The 25036-nt window shown below is 41.7% G+C and overlaps 1 protein-coding gene across 1 annotated transcript in view; it reads left to right on the plus strand.

Annotated features, from left to right (window-relative positions):
• Positions 1-24076, plus strand: part of MYO3A (myosin IIIA) — a 229865-nt gene extending 205789 nt beyond the window's left edge. Inside the window, exons 30-35 of the mRNA XM_085872728.1 lie at positions 990-1070; positions 9232-9380; positions 14757-14838; positions 16874-17052; positions 20869-20912; positions 23851-24076. Of these exons, the coding sequence (XP_085728854.1) occupies positions 990-1070; positions 9232-9380; positions 14757-14838; positions 16874-17052; positions 20869-20912; positions 23851-23914 (599 nt within the window). The 3' untranslated portion in view covers positions 23915-24076. The remainder of the gene's footprint in view (positions 1-989; positions 1071-9231; positions 9381-14756; positions 14839-16873; positions 17053-20868; positions 20913-23850) is intronic.
• Positions 24077-25036: the final 960 nt, after the last annotated feature.

A 25036-nucleotide genomic window follows, 5' to 3' on the forward strand; every position in this document is an offset into this window, starting at 1 on the left:
AACAAATGTGCCAAATTTGATGCTTGTATCATCATTTGCACGATTCCTCTCAAAAATTGCTGTTATCTGCCCCCACTAATGGTAGAGTTTTGTCATAAGCAAGAAGTCTATTGTTTTTGAGGTCAAAAGGTCAATTGAAACCAAAGGTCAACAACTAAGGTGAGATTTCTAAAATCCTTAAATTTCATCTGATTAACTTGAAATTTGAAGAGGATTTATATTTCATGTCACTGAGTTCAACCAGACAACTATTTTTGAGGTCAACATCGACTATAAGGTCAACATAGACCCAAGGTCAACAACTAAGGTGGTATTTCTGAAATCCTCAATTTTCATCCCATTGACTTGAAATTTGAAGAGCATTTACATTTCAGTTGACTGACTTCAACCACCAATTATTTTGAGGTCCATATCGGCCAAAAGGTCAACATAGGCCGAATTTCAAAAATTGCCACTTTTCATCCAATTCACTTTAAATTTGAAGAGGAGTTGCATATTTGGTCATTGAATTCAACCACCAAATATTTTTGATTGCAAATTTGCTTGATGGATTTTGCAAATATCATGCTGTGCACGATGTCTTCTTGTTTTTGTCTTGTTGGTTTTCCAGCTCAATGACATAGTGACTCGAAAATGTGGGGATATGTTGGTATCATCAATGTGCTTAGGTAGTTTGATGCACACCACACCTTATTAGTTCTCATTATACATCTGATTAGATTTAGAAACCATCTGTTTAACTTTCGAAATGGTTTAACTTTCGAAATGCAATTAATTTTGTTTCCTTAATAACTTTTGAGATGATCACTGCTTTTGATTTAATTCCAGGCAGAATTGCAATCAGTTTTAGTTCAAGTTTCCGTGTCGTATAATAGTCAACTCAGTCACTCTAATATGGCAAACTTTCATGGGAAATGCCCTGGCCCTGTGATTTCATTCATTTTATACCCTGACTGTTTCACTCGACGTGCCTCGTGGCTATTTGACAGCATTCCGAGGATATTGTGCCCGGAAGAAAATCCAGGAGGAAAAACACAGAGAGGATGAAGCAGCAAGATGCATCCAGAAAGGTACGTAGATGAATCTGAAGATGATTGTTGACAATGTTATATCTACAAAGCTCGTAATTACGAAGTCAAATATACTTGGTCGAAACAGACACTTTCAGTCAGGTCGCATCACTTTGGTTCTCTTCGGTCGTGATGCAAAACCCTTTCATTTGGTTACAATTCGGATTTATAATTACATCCATCACTGAAGGTGGATGGAGGTTATGTTTTCAATCCTGTCTGTTTGTCTGTCTGTATGTATGTGAACAGGATGTCTCAAAAAGTTGTGGATGGATTCAAACAAAATTTGTTGGATGGGTTGGGTGTACGACAAGTTAGAATTGTTTCGATTTTGGTGAAGATCCAGATCTGATCTGATAATTTTTTAAATGATTCTTCACCATTGAGAGATGGGGCTGAACTGATATGAAGCATGATATCTCAAAAAGTTATGGACGAGTTATGACAAAACGAGGTGGATGAGTTGGTTCGGTGACAAGCCGATCAGATATTGGTTCAGATCCGGATTGAGATCCAGCCTATCAGTGGGATACAAATTTAAACTGTTCAGCCTGGCGGAGCTACAGTCTGCACTCCACCGAGTGCCATTTTAGTTTGTTTCGCATTCAAATTAAACTGAGCACATGATATGGTTTTTGTGTAAAAACAATTTTTTTGGATTACATTCCAGCTTGAAATCATAAAGTAAGGTTTTTTTTTGGTTTTGCTTTCCATTAAATAACTCTGCGTCAATCAGAATGATGTTCATCCATGGAACAAACATGAACTGCTTCAGAGGTTCGATTAATTTGGAAAGCAATATGACCACTGTCAAGAATGCAAAGTGTTTTGTGACGTTTTAGCATGTACAGCACAACACACTGATGGGACACATCTGTACGGTTTGTGAAAGGAAAAACAACAAACAGGTAACCTAACTGTAGCCACATTGTGTGACTTGAGTCGGCGACTTGGACTCAAGTCAAACTCGATTCGCAAAATTTTTACGACTTGAGAAAATTGACTTGAGACTTGGGATTTCAGACTTATTTATGACCTCAGCTTATTATGACTTGTTAATGATATTGTTACGGATTTCAGAATCCGGTCTGATGAATGCATCCACACATCCAGGTCCTCAGACAATTATTTCCTTAAATGCATGTTCAGATTCGCCCCATCCCCATGTCTAATGGGATTTTAAATGTGATGCGTTGAGAAGGGTGAAGAATAGATCCCCTCACTTTTGGGAAGTTTTTTTTCTTTACGACAGACATGTTTACACACACTTTTCACGAGCGCCGACGCCCGCCTTTTTTTCAAGCTCACGGGTCGTCATGGTAATGGTGCGCAAGTGGGGTGGGGTGAGCTTGGGGGGACTTTGCGCCCGCCAAGAGGGGCCGCATATATAAAAACGAATTGGAGGTCTGTTAGGAGGAAAAAGAAAGAAAGCAAGCGAGCGCGAGCGAACAAGAAGCGTGGAAGCGCGAGAAAAAGAAAGCGAGAGTTGAAGTGCGCGAGGGAAGAAGCGAGTGTGTAAGCGTGCAAGAGAGAGAAAGAAAGTGAGAGTTGAAGCGTGCGAGGGAAGAAGCGAGCTCGAAAGGAAACGTGCGAGCCCGCAAGTGAGCAAGCGAGCGTGTGGTGCACATGCACGTGTGGGTGTCTGACCAGCGCCAACAACGAGACAATTCGTCCTTCCTAGTGCTTGAGCAAGTGAGCGTGTGGTGCGCGTGTGGGTGTGAGCAGCGCCGCCAACAAGTAAGGCACGGGTTGGTTACCAACGAGTGAGGAGCGGGTCAGTCACCGACGGACCGTGTGGGTCACTGGACGTCACCAGCTTCGTGAAGTATGAGGAGCTGCCCGTGTCACAGCACCAGGGTCTAAACCCGCGACAGATGATCTCGGTGCCCTCCCAGACGTCGACTGGCGTTCAAGGCTGTTCGTGAGAGGGTGCACGGCAAGGCTGGGTGCTGGTAACGGACGTGACATGCACGCACACATTTCAGGACGTTTTCACTTCACAGACGACTATTCTCTGGTGAGCGAGACGACTATTCTCCCCCCCACCCCCCCCCCCTCCGAATGATCTGCTGGGTACCCTTGTCTGTGTTTAGCTGTAAATAAGTCAACCCACCGATTAGCATCTGCTCTGTCTCTTTCCTGTCATTTTGATTGATTTTTGCCTGAGTAATTATTCATTTCGATTGCTTTGGAATTTATTCATTTATTTACCTCAGAAAATAAAGTTCTTATTTATTTATTTTATTATTAATAAATCATTTGTTGATTTCCAACCTGTCCGTGTTTGTCCTTTCCTTCCATTGGTCTTGTATTGTCTGAACCTCACTAGAGTGGGAGGTAATTACCACAGATTTGACCAAAAATAGTCGGCACGCACCAGCGGTTAAAACGCTCGGCCGCCCAAATTAAATTCGAATTGAGACAACATTGGTGCTTTGCCGAGGGTGCGCTCCCCCTCAGGTAACCACGTGACCTCCAGTTAAACAGCATAATTAGACGGTGGACACTGGAACTCGTGGTTAACTGTGTGGCGTTCGTGGTTTTAAAACAACCCACCATACCATAACGTTAATTGTGAGCGGTGGCCCCAGGTCGGGCTCTTCCGAGGACAACTGGGGATTAATCCCCCTGAGTGACAAGCTGGTGTCTCGGTACCCGTGGCCGCAACAATATATACCATATTTCCTGTGTATAAACCGTACATTTTATCTGCAAAATAGGAAAAAGTTTGGGGTGCGGTTATTCCACGGGAAAAGAAAAAAAAGTCTCAAAAAACGATCAATGCTGAATTTCAGTTATATTTTAAATGAACCTTTTTTTTTCTTTTTTTTAGCAGTCGGAACTGTTGTTAAGCTCATTTCTGCCATTTAAATTTTGAAAATCAGTTTAGCTTAAGAATTTGTAAAGCGTTTTATTAACCGTGTGCAGAAATTAATTAAAGACATTCACGTATAGTCTTTATAACTGTGGAGGAACTCTGGGAAGGGTTTGATACAGCATAGCATTTACCTTGTGTAGGCCTTCTTGGTTGCTTTACGCAGCAGTTTCAGCTTGCGAAGCATGGGAGGTGTATATATATCTATATATATCTATATATATATATATATATATATATATATATATATATATATATATATATATATAATTGAAAGTGTGTCTGTCTGTGTGTGTGTTTCTCTGTGACCTATGCATGCGAAACTTCACATGCTGACACAACATGTACCCGGGAGTGTCCCAATGTAAAAGAATTGTACTTACGACTTCCGGTTTCCGAATTATGACGTCATCACCTGATTTCGTAACGTTAATTTTTCAAGTTCAGCCGATTGACATGGGACCAACGGAATTTGCTTGAGAATGAGGATTAATTAAGTCGCAAATGATGACATGAAACCAGCCTCACATTGTTGAGGCATTATGATTTTTTATCTGATGCTCCAATAAATCTTAACATTTTTGAACTCGAGTCTTCTGCATATAAAACATGGTGGGGAAAATATAATATTATTGTGGTGATGAAAAAAAATAATAATGGTGGCAGCCTCTACAATTTTACAATTAACTGTGACATACTCCTTCAGACCTGCCGTCATCCACAGGATTCCTGTGCGGAGCGCGGGTATCCCTCGTTGTATGTCCATTTTATTTATATATATATATATATATATATATATATATATATATATATATATATATGTATATATATATTTTTTTATATTTAATAGATAATATGTATAATAGATCTATATAATATTTATATATATATAATATATACTGTATATACTGTCTATATAATCGTTGAACAAACATCGAAGTAAAACAGGGTTTAAAATAAATGATAAATTATTTTCACCAAGGCTGTGAACGGTTCGATGAATGATTTCACATCCCATGTGCTTGTGCAGCATGTCAGCACTTACGACCGCCAGGTGGCACACCGTTCACCACTCCGGTTAAAAGGAGTGTCCACTTTACAAACAGCACAACCATGAACTTTCATACCGACTGCCGAGTTCAAGAAACTGGGATCCTGATCACTAACCCCGTGCACGTCCTGATTTGATAAAATAATAAAATGATTTTGTGATGATTTCAATGTCATTTGACTTGGATTATTTCAACGTCATCATTAATTGTAAACTACATCATGACTTATCTTTGAAAAAAGGAAAAACATAAAAAGTACGTTGTCTTAAAGACAACAGTTGAAGTTAAAAAGTTATACGTTTCATTTTAACGTACATAATATATACATATATAGAAATAAATAATTAAAATTTCCTTGTGACTGTGACTTGAGACTTACTCTCAAAGACTTCAGATTTGACTTGAGACTTGGCTACAGCCCGGTATTGGCTTAGTGGTTGGGGCGGCTGGCTTGGGATCCTTGGGTCCTGAGTTTGATACCCGTTGCCACTGAATTAACATCAGGTGGGGTTGACTCAGCCTGTCGTCCTTCCGGGGTTAGCGAAATAAGTGTGCTGGTATAGAGGCACAGCATCAGTGGCATTGTCACGCCCAAACAAAATGACAGCGACCTGGCAGCCAAACTGCCATCCGCAAGAAGAAGAAGAAGAAGAAGAAGAGGAAGTAGAAGAAGTCTTGGCTCAAGTGACCTATTGACAACTCTGACTATAGCACATTCTCCACAACTAACTACTCCATCACATTTGGTCACATACTAGTGGGGTATGCCTTCACATTGTGTTTACACATTGTGTCAGCATATGAACTGTGCTCCCCCATTTTCTTGGGTCGCTCACCTGCATTTGGTCTTTTTATTGTATTTGTTTTCATTTGGTTTTTTTTTTCATTTATTTATATTTTCAATTGCGGATTATTTCCATCAGTTCTGCAAATTTGTTTTTTAAAATATTTATTTATTTATAACCTGCATTTATTTTTTCATTGTTTATTTTCATTTATTTATATTTTCATTTACGGATACTTTCCAATGGTTCTGTGATTCTTCTTGGGGTATCGGCTTCGATGTCCATCGGCACACAATATTTCAGCTTTCTCCGTCACCTGGAGGGTCCAGATCTTTAATGTCAGTCAGTCAGTGCTTAGAAAGAGCTTTATATATCACATATTATGCAAAAGCAATAGATGAGTGAAACAGCATTACTTTTTGCATCTGTAGCAACTGGGTGGTGGTTGCACTATTCCTGGAGGCATTGCAATGCCGCTTAAGGCAGTTTTCTTGAAAATGTTGTGATGAAGCTGTCGTGATAAATGTGATGACGTGCTAATAATATCCGCAGACTCTTACAAGCCTTGGACAAAGGCAGAAATACAAGTTGAACATACGAGTGTATGATGTAGTTGTTCAGCTGTAAGGATGGCTTCGATGTATGCACACTTGCCTCTGAGCTATCGAGCTTGGGTTGGAATCTCGCACAGCTATAACTATCAGCTCTCACCCTCATGTTTTTGCAAGTCGGGCGATTCATCAATGTAGAATGAAGACCTGGTCTTGCTGGTGAAAGCTGTTGCCTATCTACATCGCGGACAGAGAGAACAATAGATGGAATAAACAGGACATTGATTGAGGTGTGGTAACCGACATGGGAAGTAAGGAGAGGCTGATGTTTCGGGCATTAACCCTTCATAATTTGCTCTGATTAAGGGTTAACGCCTGAAACGTCACCTTCTCCTTGCTTCTTACGGAGGTTGAATACCACAATCAATGTCTTGTTGATTCCATTTGATTCATCAATGTGTGTGCCGTCCCCCGGGTGGACATTAAACTGGGTGTCCCATCTGCCAGTATTAGTTGGTGAACATGAAAGATCCCATGGTGTCCTTCATGAAGAGTAGGCGAGTTATTGTTGCACCCCGGAACAAATTCCAAGTTCCTGCCATGACTGCTACTGGGAAAGCATTGGCAAACCACCTAGTATATTCCTTGCCATGAAGCTGCTCTGGCAGCACTGAATCTGCCTTTGGGTGGAGCACCAGAGTTGGCTTGTATATTTGTTTGGGTACTGCACGAGTCAATACTTGGTGGTGTCTTTGTCATTATATCTCTTCCTGTAAATGAATGCCCTTCAAATGTCACTTTTTCCCATAAGGCATTTATTTATGCTTTCTATATTGTTTAATTTTGTTTGTCGTCTTTTGTATCACACAGATAACAACCCAGACATGCATCAACTTGTCCCACTTGTAAAACTTCATTGGACACGCTGTTTATCAAACAGACCACCTGAAAATGGAACTGGCTTCACTGCATTATTTAAACACTCGCTGAAGTACCCAGCGTTGCCCGAAGAAAGTCGATGAAATACTCTTGTGATTAAATTTGTGTTGACCTTTTTGTGTTGTGTTGTTGACAACAAATCATGACAGCCTCAACGTCCGAACCTGAACTTCACAAAGCATATTACTCGAACGAATATTACAAAGCACATTACACATTACCCAGGGAAAACACAGGCAGTGTATAAGCAACATACTCACTGGAGGCCTGAACATAGAGGTGTTTTAATAAAGCTGTGTTGAGCAATCTTTTAAGAACAGGCACACGTGTAAACACTCTCATAATTAAGTTTGTGTTATTGACAACAAATCACGACAACTTCGACATATGATCTTCACAATACATATTACTCGATCGTTTCTGGGAAAAAAATAAAACACAGGCAATGTTATTGCACAAGACCCGATCGAGGCCTGAAGGCCAATTTTTTTTTATCCAAACATAGCCCCGACCTTCCTCTGGATGAAAGAGGAGGCCATGCAAAGTTTCTTGCACTGGTTCCTGCGGAGTCCGAATGCATGAATGAACAAACAGACAAACTTTCATCTTTATATACTGTTCGATCGTAGAATACCCACCCTCTGGGTGGTCGTCGGCTCAGGGGTCTTTGCAAAAAAATGTGAACGTACAGACAGACACACAGACAACGCATTTTATTTCTTAGATGAGCAAAGGTACTAGACGTTGCCGGATCCCTTCTCCTACCCCTCCCTCCTCCCTCCTCCATCCAGACTCCCACCCCACTCTTCCCCTCTCTCCTCCCACCTCACCCTTCCCCTCTCTCCTCCCACCCCACCCTTCCCCTCCCTCCTCCCACCCCACCCTTCCCCTCCTTCCTGCGACCCCACCCTCCTCCCTCTGGACTCCCACCCCACCCCTTCACCTCCCTCCTCCCACTCATTCCCTCCCTCCTATCCATGCCTCTTCCCACCCCTCCCCTTCCCCTCCCTCCTCTAACCTCCTTTTACTCAATCCAACCCCACTCCCTCCCTCTTTCCACAAAGGAATTTTTGCAGGTTGTATAGTAAAATCTACGTGTACCTAATAACTTCCAAAAAAGAAGTAAAAAAGTTTATTTCTTGGCAATTTCCTCGGCGGCCCCTTGATTAATTAATTGTTATAGATAGCAGAGTACCCACCCTCTGAGTGGGTCAAGTTTCTGCATTATTTGGTGGAAAATGCATGGTCTGTTTTGCAAGAAGACTATAAAAGATGTTTATGTGGTGTACGCTTAAATGGTTCTAGATGGTCGAAAGGGTATGCTCCAATTGTCATTCGTGTCAAAGGGGTTGAAGGGTTCTAAACTTTTAAGCATGACCAAAGTGTCTCAAAAGGTCCAAGTGGTCTAAAGCTCTAAATGGTCAAGGGTCCAAGCTGTCTAATCTGTCTGAAGGGTGTAAGGGGTCTTAAGCGTCTTATGGGTATTTGGGGCCTTAGGAGTCAAAAAGGTTCAAAGGGTCTGAAAAGGTCTACAGGGTTTTAGGAGTCTTTAAGGTATTAAATGGTCTTATGGGTCTAAAGGGTCTTTGAGTCTTAGGTGTCTTTGGCATCTTCAGGGTTTTAAAGGTCTTGAGGGTCTAAACTAAAGGGTCTTTAAAGGCTGAGGTAATGGATGAATACACTTCGGACAATCCCCAGGTCAGACTTGGTTTGTGTGCCAAATGTAGTGGTTGTCAGCCCTGCGGTCTTTGCAAAAAACAATGAACATACGTAGAGACATAGACAGACAGACAATAACTAATTGTATTTATTAGACGGGTTCTCATTATTTTAATAGTGTAGACTCGTCTGTATAAAATTGCAGGTAAACTTTGAATTTTCATGTTGCCTCCTTCTGGGTAGGTTCAATGGACTTGTCCGATAGCATGCTTTCTTTATCACCTGGCCCTTGGTTTGCAGGAATGCAATGTTACATGGCAAGGAAAGTTCAGAAAAAGAAAAATCTTGCCCAAGAAGAAGTGCATGTGTTGGACGCAACAGCATTGAATATCAAGGAGACACTTCAAGCTGTCCCACCAGAAACTTCTGCAGATCAAGAGGAATCACAGGTGAGAAGTGCACAGCAAGTTTTTAAAAACCAGACCCCTTCTTCATTTGTTCCCCCCATTTTAAACAAAATTGAGGCCTGTGAAAAGCTAAACATCACAGGTGAAGATAGATATTTAAACTGACAGTGTAGAATATTGGAACAGTTTGACATGGGGGCGGGGAGGGGTATACAGTGTTATGTGCAGAAGATTATCTCAGGAAGGTGGGGAGGAGGGGGGGTTACAGTTCAGTATTTGCATTAAACTTTGTACCTTAAAGTGTGATGGAGGCTCTGTTCATCAGAGGCAATTATCCATTATGTTCTCATGTAGTTCACTACATGAGGTCTTGAATTTTTTGGGTTATCTGCCACTGACTTTTTCATCACCAATTGGTTTATGCTGAAGGGTGAGGTGGAGGGGTGGCAGCCAGCCAGGGGCCCAGCCATAACACCCCCCCCCTCTCTCCCCACAAGCACAGCACTGGGAGTACAATGGAACTATAATCCAATAACAAACATGATCCCTGCAGGGGGAAGTGGGTGAGTCGGGATATAGTACAGGAGGTCAAAATGACATCGTAGCACATCAAGTATTTGGAAGGTTTAGCACTTGGTCGTGTTTTGGTGATTTCTTGGGAACATTTATTGGCCTGTTGTACTATGGAATGGTGTTATAATTCATTAGCTATCTAAATGTGATAGAAGTGGGGGTGCACAGCAATCTTGCTTATTTGGCTGTGCATATGTTTGGCGGAATGCGAGGTTGAGCAGATGGAAAGTCAAGAGAGAATTGAGATATGCTCACCAAAACTGGTATACAAGTTTGTCTTCATATGCTCTTACTGGGATTACCAAATTTGCTATACTGTATGAGTACACCTGTTCCCTACGGGAGCGGGAGGAAGGGCCATGTTATTATCCTCTTTGGGGTATAGAGATTACAGTAGATCCTGGCTCAAAATGCCACCAGAAGCTATTTATACGTCAACTTCCAAGGAGAAAAAAAACTCCTTGGAGAGAGAGGATATTATTAGTATTAATATTGTTCTGTCATAAAAATTAATATTACTAGTACGTGCCCATAAAAAAGAAAAAAATAATAATAATAATAAATAAATATTCAAACCGCGAGCAACAAACAACAACCACACAGGCCGATTCTTCGCTCTCGCGTGCCCGTACGTGCGTGGCGCGGAAGTTCGCATATTATTCGCAGTTACGATTATTCGCAATTTAGTTTTAATCCCCAATTATTCAATTCGCGCCAACGTATTTTACCTTTTTGCAATGTCGTGGCAAGGAAAAAACAAAAAGAGAAGAGAAGAGAGAGAAAAAAAAATTACTTCCTGGTTCGGAGCACACCAGCACTCTGATGTTACCAAAATTTATGCACCGTCTAATATGAAAACTATCATAACTTGGGGCATTGTGTTTATCTATAAGTCTTATTGTGTCTTATGCGCATAAGAAATTGAGAAATTTTTAGAATACACGAAGTCATCATTATCCGGAAGCCCGTACGTTGTAACCTGGAAGGGGAACGCGGCTGTGCTTCCCTTCCCCATCGGCCACACCCACGCAATAACGTGTCTTGTCATTGGTTTGGTAAATAAATGGCCATAACTTGGGAAGCACTTGTCTGATTAATATCAAACCTTGAAAAGGCACATCCTCAGGTCCCCAGCAATATATCTGGCAAATTTCAATTACATCGGACCAGTGGTTGTCGAGAAACAGCGGTCACACACACACACACACACACACACACACACACACACACACACACACACACACACACGCACACGCACACGCACACGCACACGCACACACACACACACTGTTGGAATTATAGATAGATACTGTTTTTTTGTGTGTGTTGTTCTTACTTTTGTTATTTTAAGCGGCCTTGGTAAAGTGCCACAATGAGCTATCTTAACACAGATATACACCTTAACACGGATTTCACCCAAGACGGAAAAACACCTCGGGGATGAGGGGCGAATGAAGTTGCTTCAACTTCCATCGTGTGACCCTAAGTCCTCCTGTCAAATTTTGTTAATATTGGATAAGTAATGACCGAATGTATTGTGGTTAACAGACAGACAGACAGATGGGCACCAAATTGCATATTTTAGTCTGATTGGTTTATCCAAGCAGATAAACACCAACTGTCACACAAGAAGCAGTTTGAGGACTCTGGTTTATAAGATCTCCTCCTCGAGTCCAACGTGTATGGCAACAGCACGGCTTTTACCCTGCATCAGGAAAGTCATACCACCGAGGACTGAAGGTGCACAAATTGGTTATGGAAGCGGTGCTGTGCCTGCATTGGCAGTCCTTCTCGAAGTGGGTTCAGAAAAAAAGGACAGCATGAAGCCATCTTGAATGCCATGGGGCAGGAGAACCTAAATAGCAAAATCAAGAGCTGCAAACGATCTTGAAAAGGGCAGAATGCTGCGTGAGAACCTCAACGACTTGCAGACAGACATGAAGGGGCTACAAAATTTGCTCAAATCTTTTAAATAAGAAGCAATCACGAAGTCGCAATCGCTTTGCTTTCTGAAACTCCTACATTGAGATGATAAAGTTCATGAGAGCCGAGAGGAGGGGAGACTGGCCACTTAATTTGTCTGCTACTGCTGGAATGACAGAGTCGACATTGCTTTCAACCGATATGACAGATAAGAGTCCATCAAAGCAGGAGAGCGTGTCAAAAAGGAGTCTTCAACTGCAATGGACATGAATATCGCTAGGGAAAACACCCCCAACCCCAAAGCAATGGGCCAAGTACAGGATATCAGTAATCCTGTCAACAAGACATATCTGGTTGCATTTCACAACGGCCACAAAGACACTCCCGGGTGGAAAGAGGGTCATTCTTCGTGGTGGATTCAAGGATGGTATGGATGCTGTGTCATTATCTTCAGGTCAGTGACAGGTTATGATTGCGAGGAAGCAGACATTTTTCATGGTATTGCATGCACTTTTTCGATACCACAAATTTTGGATCGACCTTGTGATGGCAACATCTGTATTAGGAGACAGTATCATGACTCGTGTGAACAGGCCAAACAGTCTGCCTGTGAGCAGGATATTTCATAACGTTGTGGACAGATTTAGACAAAACTTGGTGTCCAGGTTTCGGTGTGTGACAAGGGTGAATTGATTGTATTTTGGTGAAGATTCGAATCCGGCTAGTAGAATTTTTTTAGTGATTCTTCACCATTGAGAGATAGGGCCAAGAACGATATATGGCACGATATCTCAAAAAGTTGTGGACGGATTAAGATAAAACTTGGTGGATGAGTTGGGTAGGTAACAAGAACAAACTCATTTGATTTTTTTTATTAAGGTCCGAATGCAGATCGGGTCTTATCAGTGGGATACAAAATGTAAACTGTTCAGTCTGGTGGAAGGTATGGCCAAGAGTCTTACCTCAAAGCTGTCTTGTCTGGGATTGAATGTCGGTCCAGCTGTAAACTATCATACCTGTGTTTCACAGGCAGGGTGATTCATCAATGTGTGTGCCGTCCCTCGGATGGATGTTAAACAAGCATCACACCTGCTGGCATTAGTTGGTGGATGTCAAAGATCCCATGGTGTTCTACGCAAACAGTAGGCGAGCCATCACTGGCACCCTGAACAAATTCTAAATTCCTGCCATAACGACTGCCGTTATTGGAAGGCATTGGCAAACCACCCTTGCTCAGCGAGCTGCTTCAGTGGTACCAACACTCTGTAAAGAGTATGGAGAGAGACAGAGACAGAGACAGAGACAGAGACAGACATATTTGAATGGAGTTTAAATTTGGTATTGCACAAATATCAATCCTGCATAGTTTGACAGAAAATATCCTGTTTCAAACGCATCCTATATCGCTGGGATTGTCTCAGGCACATCCAATAATTTCGTCTAAATTAACATCATTGACATCTAAAATTGGTATTGCTGATATTATGTTCCAAGTTTGGTGAAGACACGATGAGCAGTGACTGATTTATTCACTTGCATAGACGTGAGTCCCCTTTTGACACAATGAATGTCGTCACAAGTCAGACAGGCACTTGTGTCGAAAGATGCCTCATCACATGTTAGTATGCCTGGTGTTGGTTTAATGGTTAGGATGGTGGGCTTGAGATCCTTGGGTCCTGAGTTCAAATCCGATTTTCCATTGAATTAATACCAGGTGGGGTTGACTCAGCCTGTGATCCTTCTGAGGTTGGAAAAATGAGTACCTCTGAGCCTCTGAGGTTGGCTTGCTGGGATGATTGAGCCGTTCGAGTATCCTGCGTCGGAGTGGCGACCGGTCTAGGATTGTGCCCAATAGCCCAGGAGACTGCTTTGGCAGCACTGAGCTCTGCACAGAGTATGGTCCCAATGGATGGATAGACATGTTCGAGACACCACAATTCTGGAGGACTACAACAGGTCAAAAGATGAGCATAAGACATCCAACTTACAGAACATGAAATCAAACCTTCCTAATACTGCAATGGGAATGTCCGAAAGTGCTAAGTCGGCCATTTAACGTAATAATAGTACCATTCCTTTCGCTCCGTAAGGCGCATCGGGGTGCCGAGGCAGTTTCATTGGCAAGGAGTACAATGCTGGAAGGGTCGCCACTCCGCCGCAGGTTACCCCAAAAGGTTATTACCGCAGTAAGCCGATACTCATTTTTGCTGACCTCAGAAGGATTTCGGACTGTCAACCCTACCTGTTGTTAATTCAACTGCCTGACAGGAGCATCAACTCGAGACCCGAGGATCTTAAGCCGGCCACGTTAACCGTTAAGGCAACACCAGGCAGTCGGCCAATTATTGGGTCCCTTTAGAATGTTGGCTCCCAGACTAATCGAAGAAATCATGATTGGGGATAGACGACCACAAAAGGTGGCAATGGGCTGCCACATCACAGAAATTTTTGGAGAAGGGTATGTTTGGAGATGATTGTTAAGGTGCGAGAGAAAGGGGACAAAGTGAAGCAATGATGCTCGGAAGGAAATGCAGCACAAGGTTGTGTAACCCCTGTTTTAAAAAGCATTTGAATATTAAACTCGCAAGTTGCCCGGGCCAGTCCGGGATTCTACACAGGGTAGGGATTAAGGTGGAAAAAATGCAAATGACGTATTCTGTCATCGAGCTGACAAGTTGGGAGCAACAATTCACATTTATTGCCACGTCTGATGCAATTTAAATGCTCTAATTGTGGCGAGGTGCTCCATTTGAAACTGTTCGATATTTGGAGCCTTTTGATGCCGAGGGTCCATAATAATAATTTTTTTATTGCTGTCAAAAGGCAGTGATCAATTGCAAATTAATAGTAGGATGCAGTTCGACACAAGAGTGGATAATACGTACATCATCTCACAGCATACTCAACTTGTGATCATTCCAGGTGTCAGGCGTAAGCTTTCAGGCCCGACTCGGAGAGGACAGATCAGTTCAAACCTCGGAAGCACAGCACTCCATTGTACCTGGTAAGCCGTTTGATAAAGAATGATTGTAATTGTGGTTATTCGATGGGTGCAGAATTTAATAACACACAGGTGAGTGGGAATTGGGGGGGAACAAGTACACATCTGCACGCATACAGACTAACAAATGATGTAAATGCACGCGCGCTTACATACATCCATATTGGTCACGTCTTTCACTCCATTGCATGATGTATTCCCTCAATATGGTACATTCTTTATCCATTGTCTGCAATTCCTGCCCTTGTAATCCTGTGAATTTTTCATTTCAGTCTCTCCGTGCAATCTTTAGTTGTCATCCACTTCCTCCAGACCCTTCTCTCGGTTTCCATTTGTAACTTGCCCATCAGTTGTCTGTATTTGTCTGTACTTGACGCACACATACATCCAACCGGATTACATTTTACCCTCGCTGGAGGAGACGGCATTGCATTTGGGTCCGTTTGTCTGTTTGTCCACACCGAACGTGAGTACATCGAGTATTCATTATGTTATTTTGCAATGTGAGTACATCTATTAATTACATACTCTTGGACCATATGAGTACGTCTATTGGACGTGCTCTCGTGTGGACATGGACACAGACATCTGTTATGGACACGGACATCTATCAATTACGTACTATTGGAACGTGAGTATGTTTACTAATTATGTACTATTGGAACGTGAGTATGTTTACTAATTATGTACTATTGGAACGTGAGTATGTTTACTAATTACGTACGATTGGAATGTGAGTATGTTTACTAATTACGTACTATTGGAACGTGAGTATGTTTACTCATGACATACTCTTGGAACGTGAGTATGTTTACTAATGACGTACTATTGGAATGTGAGTATGTTTACTAATTACGTACTATTGGAACGTATGTTTACTAATTACCTACTATTGGAACGTGAGTGTTTTCTAATTACGTACTATTGGAACGTGAGTATGTCTATAATTATGTACCATTGAAATGTGCATTCATCTATTAATTACATACTATTGGGACATGCGTACATCCATTAAGTACATATTTAAACATAATGCATAATTACATCTTGAAACATTAATTACATTTAATTACGTCTATCATTAATTAACACCAGTACATAAACACCACAAAAATACTATTTCTGGTGAGGGTTTGTAATCTCTGGTTGCTCTTTCTGGTTTGTTTGTTTTTATTGTTCCATTTTCTCCACTTGATTCTATGATTGTGTCCTTTAGTTGTGCTGAAACATCCCTCTCCTGCTTTGTTACATATTTCGCTTTTTCAAAGTGATCTGTATCCATTTTCATCAGTTGGCCTCTGTAAACGTAATCCCTGGTTACTTTAAGTTTGCAATGATCAATTTGGATATTTGAAATCAAATTGATGTTTTCTGCAAATTGCAGGTGGTTTATCGTTTTTCTCGTTCGACTTTTATTCCCTTGTTTTCCCAATTTAGCTGTTGGAATTCCTTTTAGGAACAATTCGGCAAGATCACGTCACGTTGTCTGACCCTTCTTTCGATGTTGATTGAGCCACGATTTTGGTGCAATTTCAAGATCGCTCGTTCTTCCATGATTGTAAACTTTCCTAAATATGCTGATATAACTGCAGTTGACTTTTGTGATATTTAGAGCTTGTATGAATGATTCTATTCATTTCCACACTCTCGAAGGCATTTTGTTATTAAATTACCAATAAATGTTCGGCAGAAGATCGATTTATATCTTCTTAGTTATTCCAGGTGATTTATTGTATAAAGGTGATCCATTGTTTAGTTTGCACTTCCAAAAACTGCTTTCTTCCTTGGTTGGTTTATATAATGGGTCAGTTACTTACGTCAAAGTCCAGGTCACGGGTCAGTTATTGACAATTATTTTGAATACTGGAGGGCAAGCTAATTGGACAGTAATTCTTCTGGTCCATCTTGTCTCATCACTCTCAATCACCGTCATCGACCAATGCCTTGTCTGCAAAACAACAGAATGATGATTTTTGTTTTTGGGTCATATTTTAATGAATATTCACAAAATGAGAAAGTTTATCATTGTGTTGTACAGGCACCAAGTTGCGCTCACGTGTCCCACGACGCAACCATGTACCTAAGCTCTTGCATTCTGCTTACGACTCCCTCTATTATGGCCTACTGCAGGCCCCGGGGTTTGCAAGAACTTATGATAGGTCATGCAATGAAGTTGCCACCGGAGGAGCAATGAACAGCGGAAAGCAGCCAGAAAAAGTATGTTCTCACTTTGGTGTAGTACGACTAACACTGTTTTCTTTACCATTTTTGGCTCGGGTATCATGAGATATTTACACCCATGCCAAGTCTCAAAAACTTGCATGTGACTGGAAATAGCATGGTGCTAAGAAAAGGTGATGATTGATGATGAAAAATCCACTTTTCTAGTAAATATGGTGCTACCCAAACATTTAGAAAGGCAGAGGTGTGTGCAGGACATCACCATGGACCAAACTCGACAATGCGCTCTGATCACATGGATCAAAAACGGGAGACATGTTTTTGGGGACAATGCTTATAAACGCTAGCGTTCATGGTTTTTTCATTTCCGCGTTTGCCATAACCTCGAGAATCTCTTACAATAAGCCGAATCATAAAACTTAAGCTCCAGAATTGAACTTAGCAGCAGTTCCGACAACTAAAAAGTGTTCATTTGGCAAATTTGGACATAGTTTGGACATCCTGATAACACAAGGAAATTAGATACAGATGTAGGCCATTCAGCCCATCATGCCTGCACCACATCAACACCACACTAATTTATCAATACCAGATCAAAATAAATAAATGCAAAATGCTTTTTTTTTTTTAAATTAAGTGTTTTTTTGTATTTTCCCCCAGGGTAGGGGCCATGGGCTTGGGTTAAAAAAAAAACACAAAATTAACCACACAACACCCCTTGATGAGACCCCCGCCAACAGCACTCCGTGCACATACACACAATCACCCGTCAATGCTCAAACTACCTAAAAGTCATATCAACATCCCGATACCCCTCCATCTCCATAACTTTCAGGAATCTGTATAATTATAATTTAAACTTATCTTCTGTTTCTGCTGCCCCTACCTTTCCAGGAAGGCTATTCCATGCGTTAACTACTCTCTGAGTAAAAGTCCCCTGCCTTACTGCTGTTTTAACCCTCCTTTTCTTTACTCTCAGGCTATGGCCCCTGGTTCTATCAGTCTACTCTGTTGAATAATTCATGTGTACTCATTTTATCTATACCTTTAATTATCTCAAACATCTCTATCATATCTCCTCGTAACCGCCTCCTTTCTCGTGTATAAAGCACTGTCTCCTTTAGCCGCTCCTCATAGCTGAGTCGAGCTAGTCCCAGAATCAATGTAGTAGCCCTGCGATGAACCCTCTCTATGGCATCTTCAGTATGTCCTTTCTGAGTTGTGGTGACCAAAACTACACACAATATTCTAGATGTGGCCCTCATTAAATTCCTCAACAATGTTAACACCACCTCTTTTGATTTATATTTGATCCCCCTCCTTATACAACCTAAAACCCCAGTTGCTTTACCTATAGCTGCCTGGCACTGTGCTGCCTGCTTGCCTCCCATATCTATTACCACCCCCAGATCCTTCTCCTGCGTGACACACTCCAAAATTACCCCTTGCATCCTGTAATCAGGATTTTCATTGTTTTTTCCCATCCCCAACACCTAACACTTGCTTAGGTTAAACTCCATCTGCCGGTCTTTCGCCCAATCTATGCAAGTATCAATACTTTCCTGAATCTGATCAACCCCCGCTATCCACCTTGCCTCCAAGCTGTGTCATCTCCAAATTTGGAAAGCTTACTCTTTACCCCATTTTCCAAATCGTTGATGTAAATATTGAATAGTAATGATCTGAGTACTGATCCCTGCGGTACCCCACGACTTACGTCCTTTTGCAAGACATCCTCCCACTCACAGCCACTCTTTGCTTCCTATCACGAAGCCAGTTTGCAATCCAATTAGCTACCTGACCAGCCACTCCACAAGCCCTCACTTTGGCTAACAACCTCCGATGTGGTACCTTATCAAATGCCTTCTTAAAGTCGAGATATACTATGTCCACTGGCCTTTCTCTCATTCACCCAATCAGACGCTGCTTCATAGAACTCGAAAGGATTTGTTAGACAGGAACTACCTTTGATAAACCCATGTTGACTACCTTTAATTAGTTTGTATTTGTTTAAATGGTTCCTGATCTGGTCCCTAATTAATGTCTCCAACACCTTCCCCACAACTGAAGTCAAAAATTATTCTCTGGATCCTTTATTAAATAATGGTGTGACATTTGCTACTCTCCAATCCTCTGGTACCTGTCCTGACTCCAGTGAGCGATTGAAAATATCCGTTAACATCTCGCTTACCTGCTCAGCCACTTCCCTCAATACTCTCGGGTTCATATTATCTGGCCCCGGAGCCTAATCTACTCTGAGATTTCAGAGCTCTTCCTTTACTTCCTCCATTCCAACCTGGATCTTCTGTTAAAGCCCTTCCTCACCTCCTCGATAGATACTCAGCTATTGGCAATTCTTCTGACTGTTCTTGTGTAAAAGTCGAAGAAAAAGTGATCATATCACATCCTGCACTCCAATTCCACTAGATTGCATGAAGTTTGCCACCAGCCTGAATTTGAAATCACCTACTTTTCTAATATTATGTATCCTTTATCCTACTGTTAATTTGCAATTGGTCCCTGGCCAACACTACACCAATACAATATTTTTGATTACCCACCCACTCGGCATCAAAAAGCTACATATATCGAACAAATTGTTTCAAATAGAGCACCTCGCCGCCATTAGATCATTTAAATTGCATCAGACGTGGTAATAAATGTGAATTGTTGCTCCCAGCTTGCTGGCTCGATGACAGAAGATGCCATTTGCCTTTTTTCCTCTTCGTGTTGGCCTCCATCCCGACTCAGTTTATAATCCCGTGAGGGCATGGGCAACTTGCTCGTCTTCCTCATACTCCATCTTGAGCGCCGTCTACTTTCCATTCACCAGGCGATTCTTAAAACCTATGATGGTTGTGCTTTAGTTCATGCTCCACATCTCTGGAATTCATTGACCATCATTCGAACCCACTCTGACTTTTGCCGCCTCTTTCAAATCCACTCTGCAAACATCTTCTCAAACTTCCTTTTTAAAATTTATTTTCAATGTTCAGTTGAAGATTATCCTTTTTGGTCTATATTTCATTCCTAACTGCACTTTGACAAGCTCTCCTGAAAAGTGCTCTGTTAGAAATTTCATTTCGTATAATAAAATAATTACCAGTCACAATCGATACACGTGTGATCCCCCCCCCCACCATCCAGGCAGAAGGGACAGGTATTGACCTCAGGCCATTCTCGATCTTATAAAATATTCACAATTATGTGACAAGTATGGTGACCCACGGTGATACATTCCTGATAGAAAGCAATGCCATTGGATGTCCTGAGTTTCAATCCAATGCCCACTGCTTGTATTGGATTATTTCAATAATTGGGACTTTGGCTTACAAGATTGGACTCCATGGCATTGTGGTTAGATCATCTATCTACTGTGTCTATGAGGTCAGCAGTTAGATTCTGACCCTGGACGAGTCATATCAGAGACTTTATAATGATCGTTGTTGCTTCCTCATTGGACGCTCATCATTCGGAGGATAGAAAACGGACAAACCGGTGGGTCTGCATTCCTTGAGAGGGGGAAATTTATCCAGAATTTCCTTGCTGACTGTTGAGAGAAAATTGACATCACAATTTTGTGCCGCCATGACAGAGTGCTCCGGCAAGTTCCGTCATTTCCTCTAAAGTCCCGGGATGTGTTATGTTTGGTGTTTGAAAGTGGTGTTGTCAAAAGTAAATGTGGGGGTTGTGAGCCAATTTGACCCAGGAAAATGAAAAAGTTATTTAATCCAGCGGCCGATGTTCCATATGCAAAGAACTCACTCATTATGAGCTTTATGGTTGTGGTTGACACACTATGATTAAAGTGGCAATTTCTGTGCCCCTCACACTCTACTTTTCCCCCCACAGCGAGCTGTTCCCCGTGGACTCAAAAGAAGGTCACGGGAAAAAAGGTAAAACTACATTTATTGTGCTTATTTGCTATGTTGACAATTTGTGCACCAGAGAAAACATAACACGCTTCGGGCATGAACATGTTCAGGCAGGTTAAGCTGCTCGGTGGAGAGGAGCTCTATTATCAACTGGTGCAAGAGAGCGCATCATTGTCTGCGAACTAAGATGTACAGAAGTCACCTGCCTTAAAAATCAAATTGTTAAAACTTGAAAAAAAAACGCCAATCTTGTGAGTGATGTCACGCTTGTCTCCAAACCTCCCATATTGTTTGTGTGCGGTTTCACGGTGTTTAGGATCATTAAATCGCTAATACCAACGCTGAGTTCGCAGCTCTGGTGAAACATGATAATTCATCAAGTTTGCTCATGTTGGGTTGGGATAGGAAGGAGTGTGAGCCAGAAGAGGAAACATGCCACGACAAGGAAAATATATTGAATTATCCATGCCTGTAAAATATAAAATGATTATTTAAAATAAAAATTAAAAACACACCTGTAAAATCAAAAGAGATATCTGTGATCACAAAGTGATTGCCAATGGTAAGCCACATTGTTTTTGGACTTGATCTTTGACATTTAGCGATAGAGTGTAGATTAAGAAAACGTGTCCCTATCTAAAGTCTATCCATAAAACTCGCATCATGAAAATCGGAAGGAAATTATTCAAGTTGTTATGAAAAAAGTTTTTGTTTTTTTTTGTTAATTACAGTAGGTCACAATCCGAAAAAGTAGGTCAAGGACACTAATCAAATATCAGGTGCACAATTCAGTGCAGGTACACTATTATGATGGGAGAACATCCTTGAAGGCCAAGCGGTCTTTGAGATTCAGCATTGGGGTAAAATTGAGCGATGACAAAACAACGCGTTATTTTTTCAAACCGCTATTTGTCCTTGGCATTTAACTCTGAGGGGTATGATGTAACTTAATCATAAATGTGTCTTGCTCTTGGTTGTCGAGACAAGGTAATTCCCTTCTGATTGGACAAATCTTAGTCGAGTTATGGTGAAAAATGTTAAAATTGTCAAATTGGGTTGTGACCTTAAAATTAGGTCAAAGTCAAAAATTATGTTATCAACACTTGTCGTCCCAGATTGGAGATGCAGCTCAGACATTGACAGAAAAAAGGGAGGAAAAAAAAAAACCTAAATGGTGGTTTAGTACTCGGAGAGGTGTCAGAAACTCTGAGGTACTGTTCAAACCTGAGGCACTAATTAAATAAACATCCTACAACAGGTGGAAGCCTCCTCCTGTCCTATTGGTGGGAGGCTTTATGAAAATAAAAAATGATCCCTGCAAGTCAGCCCAGATTAAGTGATAGTCGATACCATAGTTGTCTAAAAAGAAACGGCTTCATTTGGAACCTCAGAACTATTTGCTCGACAGCTCATCGCCGTGGGTTTGCATCATTTCTGAAACTGTAGCTGATGGAATGCTTGACAGAGGTCGGGGCATTCACGACTGGGTCATTTGTACCAGGGTGCCGGCGACAACTCGCCGACTCTTCTCGAAAGACACCATGGGATCCTTGTCGTCCACCAACTCACGACAGCAGACGGGACACCCAATTTAACGTCCATCCGAGGGACGCCGCACACTTAGTGATGTAATTCCTTTCATGCGAGGCATCAATGTGACTGTTACGATACGTTTGTCAGGTTAAGCTTGGTGTTGACTTAACGGTTAAGGTGGCTGGCTTAAGATCTTCTCAAGGGTCTTGAGTTTGAGCCCCTGTCGTGCCGCTAAATAGCACCAGGTGGGTTGACTCAGCCTATCATCCTTCCGAAGTCAGCAAAATGAGTACCAGCTTACTGGTAACAGGGGTCACTGCATCAGTGGCACAGCTGTGCCCCCAGGAATGATGCAACTATCAACCACAGGCTGCATACCCAATGATGATGATGATGGTCAGGTTGGAAATCGAACCCTGATTAGATAGCTCAATTAAAGCGAAGTGCACTACTTCGCATTATCTTATCTGGGACTATGAAATAGAGAGTGAGCAACTCGTTGAGAGACTCTTGCTGGTTCACATTTGCTGTGTTGGCCACACGACTGGTGAGCCTCCAAAGGGACATCAGCTGTGAAGGAATCTTCAAAAATGATTAATCAAAAAGTAATAAAGCACAAGATAATTGTCATTTGTATTCGACGTGACGAGTAGCCATGGTTGTAGACACAATGTTGCCAGTGAGAAGTCGTCGTTTTTCAAAGACCCATGGAACTATGCTGCCACAGGTGTGCATCGAGTGGGTTTGCAACTATTTCCTGGAATAATTCAAAGGATAGATGTTGGCAATGGACAGTGAACACAGTTTCGCTCTTGACCGGTTGGTAATAAATATCGTACATGATGAATATAAGTCGGTGATGCAAATGTAGGATTTGAATAGTCTTCTTTAACGGCCACAATTATTCCCACATTCTTGTGGGGTTGGCCGGGGAAACCTTAACCCGAGTCTTTCACGAACCGACTGGCCAGTTCTGACGTTCGATTAAGTAGTTTGGGCAAGAAAATTTGTTCCAAGGTGGCTCGGCTACTCTTCACGAAGGAAAAATGTAGGATTTGAATGAATATGAGAAAATTGATTTGTTTATAGATGAAACTGTGATGACCATGTTTTTTGGAATTGATCATTGAATGAAAAGTCAGAACGGGCTAATAAGTGTGACCTGTGTGTGTGTTACTGTATTAAACAGTTCTGAGTGTAGATGAACAAACTGCCTGACGCTTAAAGCCCCATGGAATGTTTGTCTATTTTTTCCTGAATTAAAATTTGCATTAATAAACTTCATTGTACACACCTGCTTGTACCTGTTCTTGAAATTCAAAGTAAGGCGACGTTGAGGTTATCTGCGAGTGTTGGAATTGTTCACTAACTTTCCCCTTCCCCATATATTATCCCTTTTTCCCACTCCCTTATTCCTTCCCAAAAGCTTGACCACTACTCCCTGGGCCAATCCAGGTCAAAAGTTTGCCCGTGTCTTGAAAACCGCATGAGCTACACAGGTGAATGTTTACACGATTCCACTTATCATTAATCTCGACAGGTGTACTGGATTTTATTAAAATCCAACAAGTTGCGGTCAAAAACCTTTTTTTTCGAGACTGGTGTGGAACGATCCGATAGATTGAGATTTTTCTTGACGGTGAGCTTCGTCAATGTCAGTGCGGTGTTGACAAGGCTCAATAAAGAAGCAGAAACTGAAATGACGCAGTTACACTCTGTTGATGAAAATGGTGCACTGCAGCAAGGAGTGCTGCCTGGAGGGAAAAGGGAGAACGGGACATAATTATGGGAGGAGAAATAAAATGAAAAAATAAAATAAAATGAACAAGCAAAGGTGAAAAACCAACTAAATGTTTAAAGAAAAACTTTTAAAAAATTCTTTTATACTATCCGTGTGAAATGGCCTCATAGATAATAGTCATGGCATGGGTTGTTGGGAAGATAAAACAAATTTGCCAACTGGGAGGAAGTCTGACACATTCAAATTGAATTTACTCTTCCAGCTTCATTGTGATGCCAATTTGTTGACTCAAGACTTTTGCTTTACACTCACGAAACCTCTCCCTCCCCAAACACCACGAGCCACGGTACGACGCCAGCAGCCGCAAACAGTTTGGAATTCTGATGCTACTGCTATTATTGCCCCGACGGGATTGGCCGCGTAAAGATTTGGCCCAAGTCTTTCATGAACCGGCCGGCTCGGCCTAGCATTTGTTTAAAAATGGCAGGAATTTGTAATTTATTTAGGGTGCTGGCAATGATTTGCCTGATCTTTGCAAAAGACTTTGTGTAATCTTTGTCGTCCAACAACCACTGCTGGTGGATGGATCTTCTGGTTTAACGTCCTCCCGATGCAAAGCACACACCGTGATGCATCACCTGCACGCGAAACACCATGGTGACAATTTGAAGCTGAATTTGGATTCGAACCCGGGCTACACAGCTCAAAGTCAGGTGTGCATACCTCGAGAGTCTCGGCTATCCTGCCAGCCCCATTTTGAAGAATCACAGTTTGTCCATAGTATCCAATAAAACTTCACTCAGCTTCTTTCCCGAAAATCACGACTGATGGGAAAGGGTGCCAAAGGAAGTTGAGGTTTTCTCAGCTGCCA

Source organism: Eptatretus burgeri, chromosome 3 (genome assembly GCF_056783735.1).
Source record: "Eptatretus burgeri isolate ZD-2024b chromosome 3, Ebu_testis_v1, whole genome shotgun sequence".
In the NCBI taxonomy this organism is placed as follows: domain Eukaryota; kingdom Metazoa; phylum Chordata; class Myxini; order Myxiniformes; family Myxinidae; genus Eptatretus; species Eptatretus burgeri.